The 19,095-nt window shown below is 61.3% G+C and overlaps 7 protein-coding genes across 7 annotated transcripts; 4 read left to right on the top strand and 3 right to left on the bottom strand.

Annotated features, from left to right (window-relative positions):
- Positions 1-2,136: 2,136 nt before the first annotated feature.
- Positions 2,137-3,204, top strand: VTJ83DRAFT_2959 (uncharacterized protein; the record flags this gene model as incomplete). Its single annotated transcript, XM_071009286.1, has 1 exon — positions 2,137-3,204. One exon carries the CDS (start codon positions 2,137-2,139, stop codon positions 3,202-3,204), a length of 1,068 nt encoding a protein of 355 aa, XP_070866840.1.
- Positions 3,205-3,738: 534 nt separating this feature from the next.
- VTJ83DRAFT_2960 (uncharacterized protein) lies at positions 3,739-5,414 on the top strand (the record flags this gene model as incomplete). The annotated part of the gene is made up of 3 exons (XM_071009288.1): positions 3,739-3,754; positions 3,812-5,121; positions 5,211-5,414. The coding sequence occupies 3 exons, from the start codon at positions 3,739-3,741 to the stop codon at positions 5,412-5,414; spliced, it is 1,530 nt and encodes a 509-aa protein (XP_070866841.1).
- Positions 5,415-6,077: 663 nt separating this feature from the next.
- Positions 6,078-7,289, bottom strand: VTJ83DRAFT_2961 (uncharacterized protein; the record flags this gene model as incomplete). The annotated part of the gene is made up of 2 exons (XM_071009289.1): positions 6,078-6,958; positions 7,022-7,289. 2 exons carry the CDS (start codon positions 7,287-7,289, stop codon positions 6,078-6,080), a joined length of 1,149 nt encoding a protein of 382 aa, XP_070866842.1.
- Positions 7,290-7,883: 594 nt separating this feature from the next.
- VTJ83DRAFT_2962 (uncharacterized protein) lies at positions 7,884-9,422 on the top strand (the record flags this gene model as incomplete). The annotated part of the gene is made up of 7 exons (XM_071009290.1): positions 7,884-8,014; positions 8,082-8,158; positions 8,227-8,321; positions 8,402-8,493; positions 8,570-8,711; positions 8,766-9,260; positions 9,324-9,422. The coding sequence occupies 7 exons, from the start codon at positions 7,884-7,886 to the stop codon at positions 9,420-9,422; spliced, it is 1,131 nt and encodes a 376-aa protein (XP_070866843.1).
- A 409-nt stretch (positions 9,423-9,831) lies between these two features.
- Positions 9,832-11,352, top strand: VTJ83DRAFT_2963 (uncharacterized protein; the record flags this gene model as incomplete). The annotated part of the gene is made up of 6 exons (XM_071009291.1): positions 9,832-9,860; positions 10,035-10,212; positions 10,476-10,592; positions 10,711-10,828; positions 10,918-10,989; positions 11,057-11,352. 6 exons carry the CDS (start codon positions 9,832-9,834, stop codon positions 11,350-11,352), a joined length of 810 nt encoding a protein of 269 aa, XP_070866844.1.
- A 644-nt stretch (positions 11,353-11,996) lies between these two features.
- On the bottom strand, positions 11,997-13,945 carry VTJ83DRAFT_2964 (uncharacterized protein; the record flags this gene model as incomplete). The annotated part of the gene is made up of 6 exons (XM_071009292.1): positions 11,997-12,098; positions 12,199-12,429; positions 12,520-13,307; positions 13,367-13,477; positions 13,557-13,793; positions 13,861-13,945. 6 exons carry the CDS (start codon positions 13,943-13,945, stop codon positions 11,997-11,999), a joined length of 1,554 nt encoding a protein of 517 aa, XP_070866845.1.
- Positions 13,946-16,427: 2,482 nt separating this feature from the next.
- On the bottom strand, positions 16,428-17,575 carry VTJ83DRAFT_2965 (uncharacterized protein; the record flags this gene model as incomplete). Its single annotated transcript, XM_071009293.1, has 2 exons — positions 16,428-17,426; positions 17,501-17,575. 2 exons carry the CDS (start codon positions 17,573-17,575, stop codon positions 16,428-16,430), a joined length of 1,074 nt encoding a protein of 357 aa, XP_070866846.1.
- Positions 17,576-19,095: the final 1,520 nt, after the last annotated feature.

The raw sequence follows: 19,095 nt of genomic DNA on the forward strand, positions 1-19,095 counted from the left end.
AACACCAACAGGAAAGGAACTCCGGATCCATCCGTCCCGGAAGCAGCGGGTCGCGATGAATAGTGCAGAAAGGGACGGTCCGCCCCTCCCTTTCTCGCACTGTATGTACCACTCGGAGCCGGCTCTCGGCCGCACGGCCCCACATCACACCCACCCCACTCACTTCGCGGCCGCGATAGCGTCATTGCTACCACACCAGACAGACCAGCGACCAGGACGCCAAGAGGGGCCGGATGCTCTTTTTTTGTTTGTGCAGTTATCGCAGACACCGCTTTTCCACGGCGTCCCTGGGAAGCATCCCGACAGAGCACGCCCGAGGCTGTATGTACGGTACAACAACTTTGTTTCGCCGGTGCGTTTCGCAGGTTTCGAAGGTTCCGCCTCCCAGCCACATGGTCCGTGGTACCGTACCCTGCCCTGATCGACAGCGCCGTGTCAGAGCTGAGAGCTCCAGGAGGACAGCCTGTGATGAGGTGAAACAAAACATCAAACAGCCTTGCGGCGGGCAAGCGCTGATCTCTGGTGCGTATGGTTCGACACGGGCCCGTGCGTGTGTTTCAGCGGATCGGACCGCCACGGTCACGGACGACCTACACTCGCTTTGCTTGCCCTCATGGCTCAAGGGGTTGAAGGAGATACTGTAGCACGCAGTTCGAATCTGGGAATGGGGGAGGTGGGGGCTGTCTACCGTGAGCTCTTGCGATCTCGGTATCTTCTTGTTGCTGTTGCTCTTGTCCTTCAAAATCAAAATAAAAAAGAACTACGCATACAGAAGCGCAGCTTGTGCGACATCCATGCTCCTCCCCCCCCCAGCATGTCCCTTCCGACAGCCTGACCCGGGAGACCAGTAGTTACCATCCATGCGGCTTCTCGGGCTTCAGGGTCCGGGAATGCGGCAGTCGGAGGCTTGGCTCGACGGCTCTCCCCGTGTCCCGCTCTCCCCTCCGTCCCAGGAGCCGCCTCGGCTCGCCTTTGCCCGGCGCTGTAGAGCATCTCGGCAGGGCTCCGTTACCAGGGCTTCTACCACCCGACACCAGGGGAGGGCAAGGTGGTTGGATGTCATGGCCGCCTAGCTAGCTCGCATACCCGAGGGGGCTGTCCAGGATTTCTTGTTCATGCTCAGCGTAAGGAGCCGCTCTTAGCATAGGCAGAGCTCCGCACAAAATCTCGCGGCATGCTGGATCCGTCATAGAGCCCGCTTCGTTATGAAATACCATCGCTGGGCCTGGGTGGCGAGCCCGGGTGGGTTTCTGCAAAGCTCGGGAGCGGGAAGGCCGGATTCCCCGCCCGCCGAACAGGCAAACTGCCTGAGCGAAAGAGTTATCCGACGAATGAGCTGCATCGGTAAGAGGTCGACTTTTCCTCAAGACGCTGAGGCCCCACACGTCGTCCCGTGGAGCGCATGCGGCGACGAGGCTGAGCCAGCGGCAGAGAGAGGGTATGTGAAACGGAATGTTGACCAGAGAAACATGCAGACACCGCACACCCGACGCCAGACACGCGGTGCCAGCTCCTCAGGGTAGCCAAGCCGGCACCGGGACAAATGCATTCGGAGGACAGGATCGAGGATCGCGGCGAAAGGGTACATGTACAACTTGATGGTTCGCTTTGGGACGGACCAACGACACTGAGGGACACATAAAGTTGGGACTCAGGAGACAAGGGCATTTGCGTGAAACAGAACGAGACAAGGCTTCTGACGAGACAAGATGCATTTCCAAGGAGCACCTCAAAAAAAAAAAAGAAAAGAAAAGAAAAGAGTTGTCCAAATCGGCAACAGGTTGACAGCAGCCCCGAGGGGAACTCGGAGGAACTGATCCGCACGGCTCGGGGGTCCGAGGCACAGGGCTCCGCCAAGACCTCCGGAGCCGGGGCCTCGGCAAACCTCCAACGGCCGGCCGAGCCTACCCCGCACGGCGCCGGACTGCACCCCCCCCCCCCCCATTCCGGAACGCGTGCATCCAACTCGGACCTCCTGGTGACCGTATTTCCCCATTTTTGTGGGTTTTTTTGTGGGTTTTTTTTTTTTTTTTTTTGACGAGGCATCCCGCCGCTCACCTGCATGTCAGCCGCGACCCACTTCACGTCGCACCGCTGACATCGCCCGACCGCCGCCGACAACGCATCATCAAACGCATGCCGCTCGGTCTTCGCTACCCCATCATCCACCAGCGAGGGCTCTTGACATCCGCCAGACGCGCGGTCCCGCGGCGACAACCTCTCCCTCCCTTGACGTTTCCTCGCAACCCCCCGCCGCCCTCATCCAGAACCATGTCCTCAGCGCCCCCGCAGCTCCCCGCGCTCCCCGAGGTCACGCGCCTCGCCCCGGGCTGCATCCGCATCCTCGCCGGCAACCCGGGCAAGTTCACCCTGCAGGGCACCAACACGTACCTCGTCGGCACGGGCCCGTGGCGCTGGCTCATCGATACGGGCGAGGGCAAGCCGTCGTGGCTGGCGAACCTGCGGCGCGTGCTCGCCGAGGAGGGCCCCGGGACGGCCCTGGCCGGCGTGCTCCTGACGCACTGGCACCGCGACCACGTCGGCGGCGTGGCCGACGTCCTGCGCGAGTGGCCCGGGACGGCCGTGTTCAAGCGCCGGAGGGCGGACGCGGACGGGGAGGAGGCGGGCGAGGCCGGGTGGAAGACGATGGACATCGCCGACGGGCAGCGCTTCAACGTGCCCGGGGCGAGCCTCACGGCGGCGCACACGCCGGGGCACACGACGGACCACACCGTGTTCGTGTGGGAGGAGGAGGGCGCGCTGTTCACGGGGGACAACGTGCTGGGCCACGGGACGAGCGTCTTTGAGGACCTGTCCGAGTACCTGGGGAGCCTGGAACGGATGCGGGGGCTGTATCGCGGCAAGGGCGCGGGAAAAGCGTATCCCGGCCACGGCGCCGTGGTGGAGGACGGGCCGGGCAAGATCGCCGAGTACCTACGCCACCGCCAGATGCGCGAGGACCAGGTGGTGCAGACGCTGAGCGAGGGGACCCGCGAGGAGGGCATGACGGTCATGGAGGTGGTGAGGGTCATGTACAAGGACGTGCCCGAGAACTTGCACCCGGCGGCGGCTCACGGGGTGATGCAGATTGTGGCCAAGCTGCAGAAGGAGGGCAAAGCGGTGGCGGTGGAGAGCAAGGAGGAGGAGGAGGAGGAGAGGTGGAAGCTCAAGGAGCCGGCGAGCCCGGGGAAGTCTGCCTTGTAGGTCGAGGAGGATGGCAACCTTGCGGGCGCACCTCGTAACATATTAATGGCTTAGCTAGCTAGCTAGGTGTTTTGGTATCTTCCTTACCTTGGGAGACGGTTTTGAATGGATCGACCTCGGCTGATTCCTACAAGACTGCGGTTGGCTTGTGTACCTATTCTACAGCTTCCCACCCTCCACCAACATCCAACGTCCTGAGGAGCGTGTGCTGTGCACGGTCTAGGTACGTACTTAATTCAGGTATGGATGGGGGGATCTTGTTCCCTCACTTTGCCCACAACCCTAACCCTCCTCCCTACCAACGTCATCCCCACACCCTCCCCCCCCTGTCTTAGAGCTACGGCCCAAAACAGCTTAGCCTTCCCGCATGATTATAGTGCACAGTACACAAGTCGCTACCTACAACTCCATCGACCAACGTCACGGAACTCCTGATTCTGATTCCAGCACACACACACACACGCGCACGCACACATACATAGGCACACACACACACACCTGGTCCCGACCAACTTCGAGGACGGGTCAGCCAAGATGGCACGATTGCTGGGTAAGCTCGTTTCCCGAATCCTCGCCCCTCCTCCGTCGTGCTCACCTCTTTCCCTAGCCAGCGCCCTCCAGCTACGGCGCAACCCGCGCATCCTCAAGCTCCCACCGTACCTGTCCTTCCTCTGCATCCTCGTCGGCGTCGCCTGGCTCTTCCTGCTCCCCCTCGACCAGTACTCTCGCCGCACCTACATCTCCGAGAACGCCCTGCTCCCCGGGCAGGTCCACACCTACTTCAGCGGCAGCGACCAGAACGTGTTCCGCGCCTACAAGCACGAGGTGGCCGCCCTCGCCGGCAAGACCAACGCCCAGATCAACGACGGCCTCGAGCCCCTGCTGCGCGGCTTCGGGCTCAAGACGGCCCGCCAAAACTTCACCTACCACGCCGCGGGCCGCGCCTACGCCGGGGAGAACCTGTACGCCATCCTGCAGGCCCCGCGCGGCGACGCCACCGAGGCCATCGTGCTCGTGGCCGCCTGGGAAAACGTGCGGCGCGAGCTCAACCGCAACGGCGTGCCCCTCGCCCTGACCCTGCTCCGCTACTTCAAGCGCTGGTCGCTCTGGTCCAAGGACATCATCCTCCTCCTCACGCCCGACAGCATCGCGGGCCCGCAGGCGTGGGTGGACGCGTACCACGACGCGCACGACCCGTCCCGCGTGGCCGGCCTGCCGCTCAAGTCGGGCCTGCTGCAGGGCGCCCTCGCCATCGACTACGCCCAGGAGGGCCGCTTCGAGAGCCTGCACGTCGTCTACGACGGCGTCAACGGCCAGCTGCCCAACCTGGACCTGATCAACTCGGTCGTGCACATCGCCCAGGGCCAGATGGGCATCGGCGTCGCCCTGCAGGAGATGTGGCGCCACAGCAACCGCTACGGCGACCGGCTGCGCACCATGCTGCGCGGCATGGTGCGCCAGGGCCTGGGCCTGGCGAGCGGCCCCCACAGCGCCTTCATCCCGTACCACGTCGACGCCGTCACGCTGCGGCCCTTTGGCCAGGGCTGGCAGGACGAGATGGCCCTGGGCCGCGTCGTCGAGGGCGCCTTCCGCAGCCTCAACAACCTGCTCGAGCACCTCCACCAGAGCTTCTTCTTTTACCTGCTCATGCAGCGCGAGCGCTTCGTCAGCATCGGCACCTACCTGCCGAGCGCCATGCTGGTCGCCGCCAACTTCACCATCATGGCCATCGCCCTGTGGGTCAAGAGCGGCCAGCCCGGCGACGCCGGCGACGACGACAAGGCCCCGCCGCCGCCGGCCGACGAGGATCCGCTGCCGACCGTCGAGAGGAAGCTGTTCCGCCCGCTGGCCGCCGTGGCGCTGATCCACGCCGTCTCGGTCGTCCCGCTCTACCTGTTCAACCACGCGCCAGAAAGCGTACGCCCTTTTTTTTTTTTCTTCTCTCTCTTCCTCTTACCCCCCCCCCCCCCCCACCCACCGAGCTAACGCAAGACACGACATGACAGGCCCTCGCCCCGCTCTTCGCCCTCTTCGCCCTCCTCAGCGCCGCCTCCCGCCCTTCCTCGCCCACCTCCTCTCCCGCCCCTCCGCCGCCGGCACCCTCTTCTCCCTCACGCCCCAGCAGCTCCGCCTCGTCAAGTCCTTCTCCCTCCTCCTCCTCGGCGCCGCCCTCTCCACCCTCGCCACCCTCAACTTCTCCCTCTCCATGATCGCCGGCCTCCTCGCCGCCCCGCTGTCCTTCCTGACCCGCCCCGTCAGGGGCCGCGCGTCCCCCGCGCTGGCGGCGCTGCACGTGGCCCTGCTGCACGCCGCGAGCCCCGTCACGGCCGTGGGCGTCGCGGCCGCGCTCGCCGGACCGGCGGGCTGGCGGCCGTGCTGAGGGAGGCCGCCGTGGGGTGGCAGGTGTCCGGGACCTACACGCCCGTCGTGGTTTGGTGCGTCTGGTGGCCGGCGTGGGTCGCCGGGAGCTTGGTCTTGTTTGGCGGGCAGGCCAAGGACAAGGTCAAGACTACGTAAGGGTTGGCAGGGAGCCGGGTGGGGGAGAGAGAAAGCGAATGTAGATATGTGTTTTTTTTTTTTCTTTTTCTTTCTACTTCGTTGAGAGCGGTGGTTTGGCATCAAAAGGCAGCGCAGCGTGCTTGGCGAACGAGATACGTAAATAATACCCCGATTGGTTTGTGTGCAAGGTAGACGACAGGTTGACGACGCCTAGAGCTTCGACGGGTTTGCGCGGTTCGCGTGACCCGTCTTGTTCCATTGCATGGACGGGCTCGGACAGAGGGAGAGCCGAGCCCATCTCGAGGTACCTAGGTAGCTGGGGCGGTGATGTTTCATCTTTCTTTCTTCGTCTTCTACAACCCCTTTCCTCCTCTTTACGACGCCCATAGGTCCTGCCCGACGTTCTCGATCCAGTTGCCCAGCTGGTTGACGCTCGAATCCCACTCGATCAGCCGCTGGCGCATGTTCTCAATCTGCTTCATGTCGAGCACCTTGGGCTGGACCCAGTTGATGTGCGCGACGCCGTCCACCTGGTCGATGGTGCCGCGCAGCAGGCCGAGGCTCAGCGCGCGCATGATGAGGTGCTCAATCTCGGCCGGCCGCACCTTGGTCTCGGCCGCGATGGCGGCGAACGTCATGGCCCGGTCGTGCGGCGGGCGGCGGAACACGGCCTCGGTCAGGGCCGCCAGGTAGATCTTTTCGCGCAGCTGGCGCGCGTGGTGCGACAGCAGCGGGTTCGACTTGATGTGGCCCGACAGGACGTCAAAGGCGTCCAGGTCGCCGCGGTTGAAGGCGAACAGGAGCTCGCGCAGCCACTTGTCCTCGTCGCGCTCGGCGAGGGCGTCCAGGATCGGGTGCAGCAGCAGCTCGCCAAAGTTGTAGATGCTCGTGCTGACGAGGGCGGCCATGGCCAGGTCGTAGGCGCGGTTCCGGCGCTCGGCGGGAGACAGGGACTGGATGTCGATGCAGGCCAGGTACAGCAGGGCGGTGCGGTAGTAGGCGCCAAAGTCGGCCTTGGCCTGGTAGTAGTCGGCGTTGGCGCCGTAAAAGGCGGCGTGCACGATGGTCTCGACCGAGTCGAACGAGTCGAGCACCCGCTCGGCCCGGTCCAGGTCTTTCCGGGCGCCGTCGAGATCGGCCAGGTCCAGCTTGACCCGGGCCACGGCGATGGTGGCGAACACGAGGGCGTCCTGAGAATCTTCATGGTCCACCTTCTTGGCCACCGCCTCCATGAAGGCGAGCCGCTCCTGGTTGTCTGCGAAGAAGGTCAGAGACGGGGGCCGCGGCCCAGGCGGCGTGGGAACCGGGGGCTGCGCACCTTTACATTGCGTCGCCGCCTTGAGGGCGAGGTCGACGAGCTTGAGCTGGTTGATCTTGTCCGCAAACTTGGAGACGAAGGTCTTGTAGAAGGGCAAACGGACCGGGGCGCTGCCGGGGTGGTTGAAGAAGTCGATCAGCTTGTTGGTGAGCTGGTGCCAGAGCTTCCGTTCCCAAAGCTCCTCGAACTCGTAGATGGGCTCGGCCAGCTCCGGCGGGACCAGCTCCCGCTGCTCGGCGAGGAAGTCGGATATGGTGTCGACGTTCATTTCGATGGGTGGGGAGGGGCAGGGGGGGTTGAGGAGGAAGCGGAGGACGAGGAGGATAAGGAGGGCGGCGGGCGGAACGGTCAGGTGGATTCGTCTCGGTGCATTCGATTCTCTCGGTGTTGTCGGTGATGAAAGTACTACCCGGGTCGTCCTGAGATCTGGCAAAGGTCGGAGAGGGGGGGGGGGGGGGGGGAGATGAAGAGTCGGAAGTTCGGGAGTTGGGGAGTCGGCGTTTGGTGGTTGGAATGGCGATGATGGTATGGCAAGCTGTTGCAGCCCACTTGCACTTGACGCGGCGTCAAGGCAGCCTGGCCAAGGCCCAGACGGAAGCAGCAGAGAGACAAAGGTACGTACCTCCCATCCCCCTCCAAAGGCTCGCCCGGTGGTCCGTGCAGAGCAGACTCCCGTTGTCCATTTTGCGCCCTCTGATTGGGCAATCGGCTTTCCTGAGACCCCACCTTGGGTGGGCCCGGAGCTCTGGGCTGCGGGCGCTGTCCTGAATTGAAACGAGCTCGCACCGTTGGACCATCGCCGACAACGACCGTCAACCCACCCCCCCCGTAACTGGGCTTCCATAATCACCACCAGCCCGTCATGGCCTCCCTGCCGACCGCCGTGCGGGCAGCGGCCCCCAAGATCGCAAAGACGGCCCTGCGCCGTGGCTTCCACTCCGACGTCCACATCACCCGCACCGGCAAGCCTCTCATCCGCGTCACCGGCGGCCGGTCCGTTTCTCTCTTGTCCCCGTCTCTCCGGCCCCAAGTTCCCTCGCTGACGCCTCCTCGTCTCTAGCTCTTCGCTCGGCGGTCACACGGCCACCGTCTTTGGCGCCACCGGCCAGCTCGGTCGCTACATCGTCAACCGGCTAGGTGCGCCGCGGCCACCCCTCGAGGCATATTTCCATGTCCCCGACTAACCGTTCCCCTCCGGGCTGCAGCGAGGCAGGGATGCACCGTCATCGTGCCCTACCGCGAGGAGATGGCCAAGCGCCACCTCAAGCTCACCGGTGACCTGGGCCGCGTCGTCTTCATCGTGAGGATTCCCCCCCCCCCCCCCCCCGTGAGGACCGAGGGTGGCGTGGGGAGCCAGCTTGCTGAACCAACGGCTTCCAGGAGTACGACCTGCGCAACACGCAGTCCATCGAGGAGAGCGTCCGGCATTCCGACATCGTCTACAACCTAGTCGGCCGGAACTACCCTACCAAGTGAGAGAGATCCGAGCCAAGGGAACGCGGGGAATCCGTGGGAACGGTCCGAAGCTGACGGAGGGGTGGCGCGCAGGAACTTCTCTCTGGCCGACGTTCACATCGAGGGCGCCGAGCGGATCGCCGAGGCCGTCGCCAAGTACGACGTCGACCGCTTCATCCACGTCTCCTCGTACAACGCCAACCCCGAGTCCTCGAGCGAGTTCTTCGCCACCAAGGTACGTCGACCCCCGCCTCTGAACCCCCTCCTTCCCTGACCACCCGTCTCCCAGGGCTACGCCGAACGCGTGGTGAGGGACATCTTCCCCGAGACCACCATCGTCCGGCCCGCGCCCCTGTTCGGCTTCGAGGACAACCTGCTGCTCCGGCTCGCCAGCGTCACCAACCTCTTCACCGCCAACAACATGCAGGAGCGGTACTGGCCGGTGCACGTGGTCGAGGTCGGCGAGGCGCTCGAGAAGATGGCGTTTGACGACACCACGGCCTCGCAGACGTTTGAGCTGTACGGCCCCAAGAACTACTCGACAGCCGAGATCGCCGAGATGGTCGACCGCGAAATCTACAAGAAGCGCCGGCACATCAACCTGCCCAAGGCGCTGCTCAAGCCCATCGCCGGCCTCGTCAACCGCGTCATCTGGTGGGACTACATGTCGGCCGACATGGTCGAGCGCGAGTTCCACGACCAGGTCATCGACAAGTCGGCCAAGACCTTCAAGGACCTGGGCATCGAGCCCACCGATATCAGCCAGTGGACCTACCATTACCTGGTGCGTTTTTTCTTTTTCTTTTTTTTTTTCTTCGTGGTAGCGGCTTGCTGACCCCCCAAACAGAAGCACTACCGTTCCTCGACCTTCTACGACCTGCCGCCGGCGACGGAGAGGGAGATGCGCGAGGAGAAGAAGTACCTCCACGTGCTGGACGACCAGTAAAAGAGGTGCGGGGCGATGGATGGATGGTGCAACAGTGTATATACCGGCGGTCCACAGCATTGTTTCCTTGAGTTAAGTCCAAAAAAAAGCATGGGCAAGCAACCCTCTGGAGTGGGAATGGTGCGGTGAGGTGAGGCGAGGTGCTCTGCGTCTGTGTGCGCGTGCCGAGGTGACGTCTGGAAATGTTATGTCACAAAAATGCATCCCGAAGTCCAAGTCTTTGAGGGGTTGATCCACTCCACATTTTGCTCGGCTCATGTAAATCCTCTTCCAACTTCAACGTCACCTGTCTGCCCACACAACCATGCCCTTCACTCGCCTATTTTCACTCTCACGCTTTTCCATTGCCTAATTTCCAAATCTCTACCCACCACCCCAGCCACGTACACACCATATTAGATATATCAACATGACGGGATATGAAAGCGACGAGGAGCTGTAAGACGGAACCCTGCTGCACCTCCTTAAACCCTATGAGACCTCTCTTGCGAAATCATGTTCAGGACAGATTCAACATGTGCTTCAAATTACTTTCCAAAAAAAAAAAAGAAAAAAGAAAAAAGAAACAAAAGAAATGACTAACACACCAAAAAAATAAAAATAAAAAAATAGAACGCTCTCCTCCTCCACCCTTGCCGCCCTCCAGGAGTTCTACGCCGAGCGCCAGTCCCGCGAGGAGGAATTCTCCAAGCTCCAGGCCCGGGTCGAGATCTTGCATGCCGCGGGCACCAGCGGCCAGAAGCTGTCGATGGACCTTTTTGCGGAGGATTGGAATGAGAGTCAGTTTTGGGTACGTCCCTTGTTGTGTATTTGTTTGTTTGCTCGTCTGCTTCTGCCGTGCTGGGCGTGGCGGGCAAGAGATGCCATCAGGAGGCTCTTCATCGCGGAGAGGGAGAGATGGGATGACCAGGGGAACATGGACCACCGAGAGCCTACCAACGCGGTCCGGCTCGTGGGGTTCCAGCCCCCTTGATAAATCCAACAAGAAAGAAAAGAAAACAAAAGAAAAAATGAGCTCGGACGGGTCGCTGATGGCGTGACACGCTCGCCTAGTACTCCGAGGAGACGGCCCGGCTTCTCGCGACCGAGCTCCTCGAGGGCGTGACCGAGGACATGACGGTGGCCGTGGTGTCGGCGCCGAGCGTGTTTGTGGCGATCAAGAACATCTTGGTAGGTAGCCCTGCAGCCCCTTTTCGAGTAGAGAACCGCCCGCCACCACAATGGGAGCGATGATGAGAAGAAGGATGATGATGATGGGGGAGACAACGGCTGACCCAGGCATCCGCAGAACGAGGCTCCTCCGGAACAGCCCAGGCCCAAGCTCGTCCTGCTCGAGCATGACAACCGCTTCGGCATCTTCCCGGAGTTTGTCTTTTACGACTTTGCCCAGCCGTTGAAGCTGCCAGGTGGGTGGTGGACATGTCCATTCCCTCCCCCCTGCCGCTCTCAGAGGAGCTTGTGCAAGCTGCTGACAACTCCACCTCTCTCCCTCAAGACCACTTGAAAGGAACCTGCGACCGCTTCATCATCGATCCGCCCTACCTGAGCGAAGACTGCCAGACGAAAAGTAACCCCCCCCCCTCTCAAGCCGCAAGCCCAAGGCCATAGCTACATAACTAACCACACCTCCGCAGCTGCCCTCACGGTTCGCTGGCTCGCCCGCTCCGCCACCACCGCTGCCGCCGCCGGCGGGAACCAGCCATCCCACCCCCGCTTGATCCTCTGCACAGGCGAGCGCATGCGCACCCTGGCCCTCCGCCTCTACAAATCCTTTGGCCTGCGCACGACCGACTACGAGCCCAAGCACGCGAGGGGTCTGAGCAACGAGTTTTACAGCTACGCGAATTTCGAGTCCAAGGACGGGGCCTGGGGGTGGCGGCAGGAGGAGGAGGAGGAGCAGGGAAAGGGGGAGGGCAAGGGGCAATTATAGCTGCGGAGGGCCCGGAGAAAGGAAAGCCGGGGGAAGAAAAGGCAGATTCTTACGCCACGGCCGCCAGGGGATGACCGATACGCCGCTCCGAAGAAGCACCATTCAAGGCAGAAAGAGAAACGACGGACCATGCAGCAATGCCGGCGGGTTGGAGCCATCGGCAGATACGGCATCTTTCATTCGAACGGGCAGCCCAGGCCTTGTAGCGTGCTGCGTAGTGCAGACGTACATGACCCACTACGTGACACGGCGGGCGAGAAACCCAAAGGGGCCGTTTCCGCCGAGGGATACATAAGGTATATATCTAGAAATATACATATATACCCCAGGACCAGCCCGGCTCGAGCAGGGAGAACCTCTCTCTCTCTCTCCCTCTCCACGCCGAAAACACCAAGGCGGCAGACATCGTTTTCCCGGCGATGACGCACCGACTCCGATCCAGAACCCACGTCTATGGCAATGGGACGTGAAACTGAAAAGAACAAACCAACAACAAAACGACCACCACCAGACGCCAGGCACCAAACTCCGTCCCGCTTCTTCAAGAGCACGCCGTCCTCCCTCCCTCCTCCCTCCCCGGTTCTTTCTTCCTTGCTTCCATTCCGTTCCCCCCTTCCCGCTCCTTGCCAACCTTTGTCGTTCGCTCACGCAAGCGACCTCACAATGTAAAACAGGAGGTATGGCCGGGAGTTCAGCACGTCCGAGATCTGCGCCACCTCCACCTTGTGATCGTTAAAGACAAACCACTGCTCCCTCGGTTAGCATCAGAACAGACACACAGGTCAAATAGACCCCCCCCCCCCCCAAAAAAAAAAAAAAAAAAAAAAAAAAAAAAAGAAACCTCACCTGATCTCCAACCCGACAATACGAGACGTAATGCCCCGTATCGATCTCGCCCACGTGCACGACAACGCACAGCAGGTCGTAGGTGCACGAGCGGGCCAGCTCGTACTCTGCGCTGACGTCGCGGGTGCGCGCCGTGTTGGTATAGGGCAGCATGTTGAGCTCGAGCGGGAACTGCACGGGCGTGTCGATCTTGACCGCGCGCTCGTTGCGGCCTTGCTTGTATTCGAAGCGCTGATGGGGGGGGGGGGGGGGGGGGCGCGGTTAGAACATGACCCACAAAAAACCCTTCGAAAGCAAGCGGGTGGGCCGGCGCGAGCTCACCTTCAGCTGGATCGACAGCACGTTGGGCAGCTTCAAGATGGACGTCTGCCGGCGCGCCTGCTGCATCGAGTTGCAGTTGGTGCAGCGGTACTCGCACTTGTCCGACTTGATGTACTCCTCGTCCAGGCACTCCTGGAGCGTCAGGACGCCGTTGGGGCGGGGGTTGCGGTTCTTGCCCTTCTTCTGCGACAGGTTCTCGAGCGGCAGGCTCAGGTCCAGAAAGCTCTGCTTTTGGTTCGTGACGGCGCTGCAGTTCTGGCACGTGGTGGTGCTCAGAAGCTTGCCGTAGTACGTCTGGTGGATGATGCACGTGCACGTGTGGTCGGTGCCGCTCTCGGGCCGCTTGCCGTCGCCGTTGCGCTCGTGCAGCTCCTCGGCGAGGAACTGAAAAAACTCGTGCGCGTCCTGCTCCTTGGTGGTGACGAGGTTCTCAAAGGCCTTCTTGTCGCTGATCCAAAAGCCCGACAGGATGTTGGCGGCCGTGTAGCCGTTGGTGGCCTCGGCGGCGTAAAAGTCCTGGAACATGTCGTCCATGGCGCAGCTTAGACAGTGCGGCACGTCGCAGTTGCTGCTCGAGTGCCCGTCGCTGAGGTAGAAGTTGCGCAGGATGGGGTTGTGGAGGAAGCTCTGCAGCACGACGTTCTGGTAGCACGTGGCGCCGGCGTTGTAGATGCCGCGCAGCCCACCCGCCTTGCACGACGCCGCCATCGTGTTGGCGGAGAGGAACGTCGGGTTTTCCCGAACCGGGTCGGTCGTTTCGAACAGCTCTTCGATCTTTCGTTTCCGACCTGCGCAGGGCCGTCAGCGGTTTGGAACCTTCCCTCCCCCCGGCCGCTCCCGCACTTACTTGCAAAAGAACCCGTCCCGAGCTTCCTAAGCCGGAGCTCCTCAAACGTGGGGTCGTAGACAATGTCATCGCACATCTGGCAGTACAGCGTGCCGCACCTCGAGTCGACGTCTGCTCCACGTTAGCTTCCTTGCCGTGCCGCCTCGTGCCCTCGCCTCTGTTTCTTTTTGTTTATGCGTTTGCAACGTACAAAACCGATGGGACTTCTTAGCGCCATGCTTGGTCCGGTCGTCCTCCGTAAGCGTCGAAGGGCATTGCAAGCAGAGGTATGTCGGGGTGAGCTCGGTGACGGGCTGGCCGTCGACCATCTTGGCCGTCTGGGCGATGAGGGGCGACTTGGCAAAGATGGTGTGGAGAATGGCCTTGTAGTGTTGGATCGACGTGTTGGTGGTCGCCTGGTCCTGGTTGAAGAGCCTCTGGAGATGTTCTGCAGACGGTCAGTCGGGGCCGCCGCCGGCGGGGGAACCGACGAGAGATGGGGAGACGGAACGAACCGCAACCGTACATGGGCTGCCCAGGCTGGGGCGCCTTGACCTTGTGGTTCTTGGGCGACGCCGGCGTCGCGGGCCTCGCCGCCATCTTGAAAAACGTTGTGGGAGCAAGGAGAGCCAAGAGGAGATCCCGAACGGTGGTCTCAATCGAAGCAGGGTCGTTCTGGGGACGCGATGGATAGAGCCTCGGATTCGCGTCCCGATCGGGCCGGAGTGCAGGGTCGAGAGTCAGGGGGGGGGGGGGGTCCGATGTGCGAGTATTCTCGGGGCAAAACTATCGGCGGGTCGTTGCTGACGGTGCTTCCGAAGCCGTGGAAGGGAAGCGTTGGAGGATGCTTCGGAGCTCCGATCGGCGGCTGTGGTTGCGACGCCCGGGTTGGGGAGGGGAGGGTCGAAGTTTGGAGGCGAAGGCACGCGCCGAAGTTACAGGCGGCAGGCCCCTGGATTCCCGAGCTGTTGGGCGAATTGACGGGCTCTTTGTCGCGTCAGAATGTTTGAATCCTAGCGGTTGGGGTTCGGGTACGATGCCTACCGAGGATTCCTACAGCAGCAGCTTTTCTTCTTGTCTGCCCGTCCGCTCTGTTCAATTGCGCTGCCAGCAAGGTGTCCAATGCCTTCGTTGCCGTGCCCCCAGAAGGCGCCTGGAAATTGCTTATCGAATGGTTTCCGCCCGAGCGGCTTGTCGTTATCGATAAGCCTGACACGGCGGGCGGGCCTCGCAGCCTCGGCATTGACGTAACCCTGAGGTTGGGCGAGGCTGTCGGTCGGCAGGAGCACAGGCCGCTGCTTACTGGCTGGTCCTCTCCTGTCTACTAGCATGGACACAGTAGTGCTTCCATCGGAGCAGTCTAGGACAAGGCCAATGCGAGATAGGTATCTCTCCCGTGCTGTCCAATCCACGACGACGGCATCCAAGGCGGAACACTGCGCACCGAGGTACTCACTCTTCCCTTGCCAGGCCCGGCGCTGCTTGACGCTAGGTCCTCTGCTGGTCTCTGTTCACTTATACTTCTGCTCTCACCCGCTGTGTCGTGCTTCGAGAGGGACCGTGGTGGGGATGTAGGCATCTCCGTGGCACAGTCCTTGTCCTGAGCCCGAGGGGCAAGATGAGGGCTGCTGTCTGTTTTTTGAGCCGAAGAGAGCCGAACGGATTCACTCCAACTTTTCGCGTACGCTGAGCCTTCGCTACCTGAGAATCTCCTTCCAATTCGGCCCCTATCAACTCAAGGAGTTGCCATTCGGGGAACCTGAATAGGTTGGCTTCAACAACGGTTCTCCGCATTGTGACATACAGATTCCACTTCACGCCTCGCCAGCAAACAGCAGCCATGAAGTCTAGGTACTCAGCCTTTCGCCAACACCAGCTCATTGCCCGCGACAACCCCCTACTCCAGACTCTGCGCCTACAACGCAAGAAACCAAGTCCAAGATACGGAGTAAAGATATCACCATTTCTTTCTATGGTGGGATGTCCACCACCACCGGCCATCAACGACGCTACACTAGCCCGCTAGGTACTGTGTACGCAGTACTATACTAGTAGGCGACACTAGGAGGCTGAAATCTTCAGCTCTCCACCGTCCCAGCCACACCTCCTCCTGTGGCCCCACCATCAATTTAACACGCCCCAATGATTGGTCTCCGCGCTCCCCTGCCGCGACACGAACCCAGCTCGAAAATTCGCGTCCCCGGACGAGGAAAGACGCGACTCGGCGCGGGGTCCCCCGATCGACAGCGCTGATTGGTCCGCAAAGGGAAGTGAACGTCTCAAAAAGTCACCCCCCCAAAAACCCAACACCAGCCACCCGACAACCTGACCAAGGCAAGGATCCGACACGGGCGAAAGCCAAACTGATGTACCCCTCCTCTCGTTTCCTGTTGGTCTGCCTGGAGAAGAATGACGGAAGCCGTTGCAAATGGGTCCCCCCGCTCTCTTCACACCGCATTCGGCTCGTCCATCCTCCCCGTGCAGCCAACTGCTAGTTCGCTACCCTCTCCGTCTGGTTCCAGACGTGTTCACTCCCGACCCATCCATCCCTGTCCAAGCCAACCATCGTCTGCCTGGGAACCCCAAGCGCACGACGATCAGGTCTCAAACTTGGCATCACAGAAAAAAAGCACAACGCGCAGGGTCTTGACTGACTCGTGTGGCTCCATAACTTGGAAATGCCATGGCAGGATATCTTGTCGTATTGATACTGAGGACCCAACAAAACGATCCGAAATAGATACAGCGCAATGCAGTCAAGAGTTTGGGGGTATCGGGGTATTGAGGGTGACGTCTCGAGATTAGATCAGGTAGGCAGAGAAAAAAAGGGGTAAGAAAACAAAAATCAATTCGCATCACACGAGGGCCGGAACGCCGTTGCTTCTTCCTTCTTCCATACATGAGGTAAAAAAAAAAACGGACTGTAAAATGGGAGGGTGCCAAGGGGGGGAAATGACGTAGAGGTTGGTTCTGGTTCTGAGACACCCCATCGCCGAGATGGAGAGCGAAGCGGGTGAAGGTTCGATGCCGTTAAAGGGGGGGGGGGGGAGGGTTGAATGCGCCGTGAGCTGCTCGCCGTGGCTCAAGACGGCAAGTCGTCAAACGTCAACCTCTTTCTCGTGACGCTCCTCGGCGTCTTGCTCCCCAACACCAGGCTGGGCGTCTTCCACGGTTTTTGCGCCGGGCTCGGCGTCATGTGCAGAAACTCGGCAAAGTCGAATCCCAGCCCCGGCGTGGACGGGAAGGGGTTCCCTCCTCCCGGAGTGGTCATCATGGTTGACGGAAGCGCCAACTTGCTGCTCTTGGGCGGCGGGGTCGACGGCGGATCCATTCTCCGCGTCGGCAGGTTGGCCGGCGACGGGGACGCTGCGAGGTAGAGCAGCAGGTCGGCGCCCTCTTCGCCCGAGCGAGAGTCGTTCGCGGCGTTCGCCGGCTGCTGCTTCGCATCCTTGGGCTTCTTGGCCAGGCTCCTGCTGCGCATGGGCGGCGTCCGCGGTGGAGAGACGTGGGTATGGGCGCTGCTAACCGGAACGTGGAACGAGTGGATCGGGAGGTCGTCTTCGTCATCCGAGGGCGCGGCAAAGTTGGGAGGCCCGTCGAGGACGTAGCTCGTGTGCTGCCTCGACGAGCCGGCGTAGAAGGACAGGTCCGGCCCGGCGGACGTGGTGAAGTGCTGCTGCCGCTTCGGTTTTATGGGCGACGACTGGGTGAAGTGGTGGTGATGACCCGAGAAGGACCGGTAGGGCGTCGGGGACTGGCGGTACCGTTTGCTCGGGCTCGAAAAGGCGTCGTCGAACGAGGCCAGATAGCTGCGTTTGCGATGGCCCGTGCTGCCGTTGCTTGAGCCGATGGCGTCCGAGAACAACGGGGCTTTGAGCGGCGAGCTCATGAGCGCCCTCGACGGGTAGGGAAGCTCCGAGGCGCTCGAGGACGAGTCGGACAAGATGTCGCCATCGTGCAGCCGCCGGCGGCGCATCTCCTGCTCGAACTTGGGCTCGATGGTATCCAGGGTCTCGTTGACGAGATTGTGTTTTGTCTTGAACTGGGCGAGCGCAAGCCTGTTCTGCAGCCGCCGAGCCACCTGGTGCAGCACCTTGTCAGTACGGCATCCCTGCCGAGGCCGCCAGCCCGTCGTTGAGAGGGAATCAAACGAACCTTGCTAATCTCTGCTCTTTTGAGCACCCTATCGGCCACCGCCTCGGGCTGCTTTTTGAGCGGTGATGACAACATCTTGCTCGTCGGTTACAGTGTCCGCATGCGGGGGTGGTGGGAAAGGGTTTGGCGGGTTTTGTCGATGCCGGGTGGATGAGAAAGGTCAGGGTGAGGACTCGGAAGTGAGATTGAGTGGCTCGGCCAAGGCTCTTTCAGGTATGACACCGGGCGCCTAAGGATGCCGTCGAACGTCGCAGGTGCTGCAGGTTTCTCGAACCGTCCTGTTGCCGTCCGCAGGCGGTTGCAACCATTCGTCCCGGGTCCGAAATGGCCCGTTGTTGAAGGCTCGATTGGGTCTTGCGCAGAGGAAGGGTTGAAGTTGATCTGGCGGGAAAGACTGGAGAGCGTCGGAGCGGCAGTGGAAGGCAAGGAGCAAATTCACATTCCTGTGGAAACCGGCAGATTGGCGAGCTGAGCACTGGCCACTCCCAGCAGGTCCTCCCCCCCGTCTCCCCCGGTTGGTGCAGCGGCGTAGGGCGAATGGCGGCAGCTGGCCCAGGCTTCCAGGCTTCCGTCCAGGGGGGGCCTCTTTTTGGGACAGGCAAATTTGTTGGTTTGCATGCGTCAGGTTTGTCTTTGGGGCTGGATGGACGGCTTGGTCCCCACCGTGGCATTCGTTCACACGCAAATGCGGGATTCGCCTCAGGAGGTTGATGGTCCCCCATGTATAGTACATCAATGGCATGGCATTCATTGGAGGCAACAGACTCGGCCCAGGGGATCAATCGGATCGGTCTGCACATACATACGCAGTACATGCATACATAGAGGCGAGCCTGCTGGTTGCTTCCGTCTCCCATTCCAGGAGTTCCGGAAACGGTCAAAAGCATGCAGCGTCCGCGTGCCCCGGGGCTCCGGCATCTGCCAGGGAGAGAGCCCGTCGCAAATAAGCGAGCCAGGGACAAGACAGGGGACGCAAGGCCTGGACGCCGCAGCCGACCCAGAGCTTTGGCGGTGGCATGGGGGGGGCAGGTGGCTGTCGGCCTGGAGACGGCGGGCGTTGGGTTGACAATGACAACAACAACCAGGGAGATGTGTCGCTGAAATAGGTCGGCTCAGGTTGTTCATCCATCCAATAGCTATCTTTTTCCTTGTCCATGTGCTCCATATGTACGCAGTATGATCTCTGCAGCTGCTAGCAGAGAGAAGCAAGAAACCCCTTCATGATGACTGCCCGCAACACGGAGTTCGGCATCGGGCCCGTTTCTTTTTTTTTTTTTTTTTCTTCTCTCGTATAGTATTTCCCCTCCCAGGGGACCTGGCTGACTTATACCCGTGGACATGATCAACCGCCGCAGATGCAGCTTGCACGGTTCGCTGCTGACCCAGGTAAGGTACGCAGCCATGCACGGGTCCTGGGGAAGAACGCTTCTTCCAGGCCGAAGAAAAACAAGAGCTGTCGATCTCCAGAGCAACGGCCGGTTGGGATTGAGACATAACTAATTCAGAAGCCCATCTCGTGTTGAGACGGGCTGAACGGGGGTGGACTCGACGGCAGGAAGGCTCCATACCTTGGGTACGAACTGCTCCGGCAGCAA

The sequence above is a fragment of the Remersonia thermophila genome, chromosome 3, assembly GCF_042764415.1.
Source record: "Remersonia thermophila strain ATCC 22073 chromosome 3, whole genome shotgun sequence".
Taxonomy (NCBI): Eukaryota; Fungi; Ascomycota; class Sordariomycetes; order Sordariales; family Chaetomiaceae; genus Remersonia; species Remersonia thermophila.